Source organism: Garra rufa, chromosome 22 (assembly GCF_049309525.1).
Source record: "Garra rufa chromosome 22, GarRuf1.0, whole genome shotgun sequence".
In the NCBI taxonomy this organism is placed as follows: Eukaryota; Metazoa; Chordata; class Actinopteri; order Cypriniformes; family Cyprinidae; genus Garra; species Garra rufa.
Window position 1 is genome coordinate 10,653,569 of NC_133382.1, and position 5,035 is coordinate 10,658,603.

Genomic DNA, 5,035 nt, shown 5'->3' on the forward strand with positions numbered 1-5,035 from the left:
GCATGTCCTCAGTGAGCTCCTTTGTCTTAGCCATGACTGTCCACAAACCAACAGCAGAGAGCTTCTGTTTTTCACCTGTTGAGTTGATTAAAACAGCTGTTCCCAATGAATCAGGGTAATTAGGATGCTTTAGAACAGCTTGGACTATTTGGAATGGTATAGAACTTTAGATTTTCCCATTGACTGTGACAGTTTGCAAAGGGTATGAATAATTTTGGACAGGCCACTTTTTGTTAAAATGTAAATAAAAATGAGTAATATTTTTTTCCACAATGATGCCTCTTGCACATCGTCTTATTACCTTTTGGGAGAAGCCTGTGTCATTTCCAGTCAAAAAAATCTTGCTGGTTGAATAAAAGTAACTTTAAGTCAGAATTTGCCAGGGGTATGAATAATTTCGGGCTTGACTGTATGTGTGTATATGTAAGGGATAATGTACAGGCAGCCCCTTCAGTGTGATACAAGACCCTCCGCTTCGCGTCGGGTCCTGATCACACTGTCGGGGCTTATTTCTGCGATAACTACCGGCTGCCTGTACATTATCCCGCTTATTACACGGCTACTTGCCACATAAGGAAAAAAAACTGGACATGAATATGAATTTGAAACCTTTTATTGGCATATTTGTTTTAAATTAACATTTTTATCCTTCCGCGAAACGATATAGTACCACGTGACTAACATTCAAACTATGTACGTTAGTAAGACAATTTAAATAGATTAATGTCGAAATTTTCCATTGTTAATTGTGGTTGTCCAGTGTTTGTCACAAGATGGCGCCAAACGGTAATCTTTGTTGGCACGGAGGGATTTTAAACATACAAGTAGTACCGGCTATGCGTTATTACTTTGGAGCGGTGATTATTTGAAAAGAACGAACCTGCAAATGTCTCAACTGACCAATCAGAATCAAGCATTCCAAAGAGCCGTGTAATAAATATATATATATATATATATATATATATGTGACCCTGGACCACAAAACCAGTCATAAGGTTAAATTTTACAAAACTGGGATGTATACATCACATGAAAGCTCAATAAATAAGCTTTCTATTGATGTATGGTTTGTTTGGATAGGACAATATTTGGCTGAGATACATCTGTTTGAAAATCTGGAATCTGAGGGTGCAAAAAAATCTAAATACTGAGAAAATCACCTTTAAAGTTCTCCAAATTAAGTTCTTAACAATGCAAAAACTAATCAAAAATTACATTTTGATATATTTATAGTAGGAATTTTACTATATATATATATATATATATATATATATATATATATATATATATAATTTTTTTTTATTATTATTTTTTTTTCATATATTTTTCAAATTCCATGATTTTTTACCGTAAATATATAAAAACTTAATTTTTAATTAGTAATATGCATTGCTAAGATCATTTGGAGAACTTTAAAGGCATTTTTCTCAATATTTAGATTTTTTGCACCCTCAGATTTCAGATTTTTAAATAGTTGTATCTTGACCAAATATTGTCCAGTCCTAACAAACCATACATCAATGGAAAGCTTGTTTTTAAAAACTGTCCATTATGACTGGTTTTGTGGTCCAGGGTCACAAATAATAATGTTTAAAACTTTTTTTACTGTTTGTCTGTTGTTGATGTGGGGAACATCCAGTTATTTCAATAGGAAAATACGTTATCAGGAATTTTGTATGAGGATGAAATTTTCCCCCACAAAGAATTCACACTGTGATCCACATCACAGTTGTTCATGCAAAACTAATAATTTACCAGTTATACGACCCTATCAGAAACAACCAATCAACTCAAAATGATCCAAAAATTACACTTGAATATTAAAAATCTACTTAATATTTAGAAATAGCATTTGCAGTGCTAATGTTAAACTGCCCTTTTTGTCTCTCTGGACAGACACATCTCGTAAACCCAAGGTGGATGAGAAGGAGGGGCAGATGTACCTGTTTATGTCTCGCAGCGAGATGGAAACTGACATCAAATGTGGCCGTTTTCTTGAACATGGGGAATATGACGGAAACCTGTATGGCACCAAGATCGAATCCATTCATGAGGTTGTGGACTCTGGCAAGATTTGCATTCTGGATGTCAATCCACAGGTGATCTTTTAAAATTTTTGATATCTTAAAAAGTGCATTAGTGCCTGGCCACTTTTTCAGCAGCATTGGTTCCTAAGATATAGTTCCCATTCATTTTTCAAAGATTTTTAAACGTCTTAGTTAAAGTGTTATAAGCAGCTAACCATTGCATGAAAAATTATGGAGAAATTAACTATTTATTTAAAGTTGTATATAGTTTATACGTTTATACCACGTATAAAGATGGTTGCATGCTTTCAAATTCTGACCCACCAGACCAGGCAACCTTTTTCCAATTTTTCCTTATCCAATTTTAGTGAGCCCATCCAAATTGTAGGCTCAATTTTCTGTTTTTAGCTGGCAGGAGTAGCACCTAGTGTGGTCTACTGCTTGAAGGTTTGACATCAGATGCTTTATTTATAAACTAGTACTTTCATTGTTTTCGGCAACATTGACTTGACACAGTCTCCGTTTGTATGCATGTTTCATACAAGATTACATAATGTGAAAATATTTATTTTCCATTTGAATCGGTTCAGTTGGAAGTAGACATTTTGCTCTCTATAGATATTTTTCATGTCTGTAAGGCAAGTATCCACAGAGTTTCGGTTCATTTTTTGACACGCTCAAGTTCACAGAGACCGAGACGGCAGAGAGTGCATCCTGCTCACTTTCATTATTTTACAAAAGCGCAATGTTTTGTTGTTATTGTGAGTGCACATAAATAAACAGCCTTTACAGATTTAAAAGATGTATTATTCTTATATGTATGACTAAAAATTATGGAGTATTTTAAGAGCAAGTGATTGCACTGGCGCCTCCATCTGTCATGTTGTGCGCATGCTACTATTCAGCTTCCACACTCTGAACTATGGAAGCCTGTTTCTGCCACTAAAAAATAAAAAAAGGTTATTGCTTTTTAGCTCACAATTCAGATTTTTTTCTTAGAATTGCGTGATACAAACTCACACTTCCACCTTTTTTTTTCTCCGAATTATGAGATGTAAACTCACAACTCAAATAAAGTCAGAACATATTTATCATTTATAATTAATATCTAGCAATTTAGACTTTTTCCATGTAATTCGCAATTAAGGGGGGGGGGGGGGGGGCTATGTTTTCAGAGTTTATATCTTACAATTCTGACTTAACTCACAATTGTGTATTATAAAGTAAAAAAAGTCACAATTATGAGATATATTCTGAGAAAAAAAAGTCAGAATTGCAACTTTATTTCTTAGAATTGCTAGTTTGCGACTTTATAACTCACAATTGCACGTTTATATCACACAACTATTATTTATGGGCCTCATTTATAAAACACTGAGTGGAAACCATCCTAAATTTGTTCTTACGATCATCTCTCAAATATAAACACATGTGATTCATAGAAGTAAGCGCAGGTCTCTCTTTCTGATGTGAAATCTATCAAAAAAATATTCTAGACTAAAAAACAACTAATACATGATGCCAAGTGTATTAACTCTAGCAGTACAAATAAATATTACCGTTAAACAATTATCAACCCATTTCATGTTTCATTGTTCTCCACAGGCGCTCAAAGTTCTGCGAACAGCCGAGTTCCTTCCATATGTGGTGTTCATCGAAGCCCCAAACTTTGAGGTTCTGAAAGACATGAACAGATCTGCCATTGAGGCAGGTGTTGTGACTAAACAGCTGACGGTAATTTCTTTCTTTAATTCCCTCAGAATGATTAGTTCCTTGAATGTTGATGAATATTATGATGTCTCACTCGTTTAATCTCTCTCTAGGATTCCGAGCTCAAACGGACAGTGGACGAGAGCGAAAGGATCCAGAGGGCGTACAGTCACTATTTTGACCTGAGCATTGTGAATGATAACCTTGACGGCGCATACCGCAGCCTTAGGAGGGCGCTGGACAGACTCAACACAGACCACCAGTGGGTTCCTGTCAGCTGGGTCTTCTGAGAGCAGTTAGGCTCTGCGGTCTGCATTTCTCACAGTGGCTAGAAGTCTAGTTAACTGCTGTAATCTATGTGAACTTGCCTGTTCTTTAGATTTTTGCACAAAAAAACATGACAATACAAAGCTAGTTTATTATTTTGTAAAGAAACAAAGCTGATCTGTATATCTGTATTTGTTTTAAAAGAGTTCTGTACAGTGCTGTATGTTTGTTATTCCTGTGAGAGTAGGGCTGTATATTTGTATAGAAACTGTAGAATATGTTTTAGCACCCTACGTTACAATAAAGATATTCAGAATCATGTTGGATGTATCAATGCTATATGATTACGTAGTGTTTTGCAGGGATTGTTTAGTTTTGATGTATTAAAAGCAGAATTGAAGAGTGTTTTGGCGTGGCATATTCTCGTGCATGTTCTGATTTGTTTACGTTCCTTCTTGTAACATTTGTTAGTACAAAAACCATTTCAGTTCAGAAAACAACGATGGCCAAATGTGTCATGAAATACGTCATTGAAAACTGATTGGTCTTCATGCATTATAAAAGGTTTAAAGATTTAAATTTTATTATTCCAATCCAAGAATTCTAGAATGATTCACTGTGACTGATAAATCACATTCTGCAGTCATCTATTTTTCTATAATGACAGTAAACTGTATAATTGATCTTTGCTCTAGGAAAGTGATTTCCGACATGACTGTACTAGTTTCACTGTGTCTCTCGTATCACTCCACACTCCCTTCTCACACAATAAAACGATATCAACTAATATCCGTAGTTCATGTGCATTTATTTATTTATTTATTTATTTATCAAGTAGCCAAATATATATATATATATATATATATATATATATATAAAACATGTCTGTGTTCTGAAATTATTCATACCCCTGGCAAATTCTAACTTAAAGTTAACCAGCAACCAGCAAGTCTTTTTTGGACATGAAATGACACAGGCTTCTCCCAAAAGATAATAAGACGATGTACAAAAAAGCATCATTGCAACAAAAA

General features: G+C 34.6%; 1 protein-coding gene across 1 annotated transcript in view; it reads left to right on the forward strand.

The window, feature by feature from the left end:
* mpp2b (MAGUK p55 scaffold protein 2b) overlaps positions 1 to 4,783 on the forward strand; it is a 34,831-nt gene extending 30,048 nt beyond the window's left edge. The window contains exons 7-9 of the mRNA XM_073828851.1: positions 1,897 to 2,099; positions 3,633 to 3,761; positions 3,851 to 4,783. Coding sequence (XP_073684952.1) covers positions 1,897 to 2,099; positions 3,633 to 3,761; positions 3,851 to 4,027 — 509 coding nt within the window. The 3' untranslated portion in view covers positions 4,028 to 4,783. The remainder of the gene's footprint in view (positions 1 to 1,896; positions 2,100 to 3,632; positions 3,762 to 3,850) is intronic.
* The last annotated feature ends 252 nt before the right edge of the window (positions 4,784 to 5,035 follow it).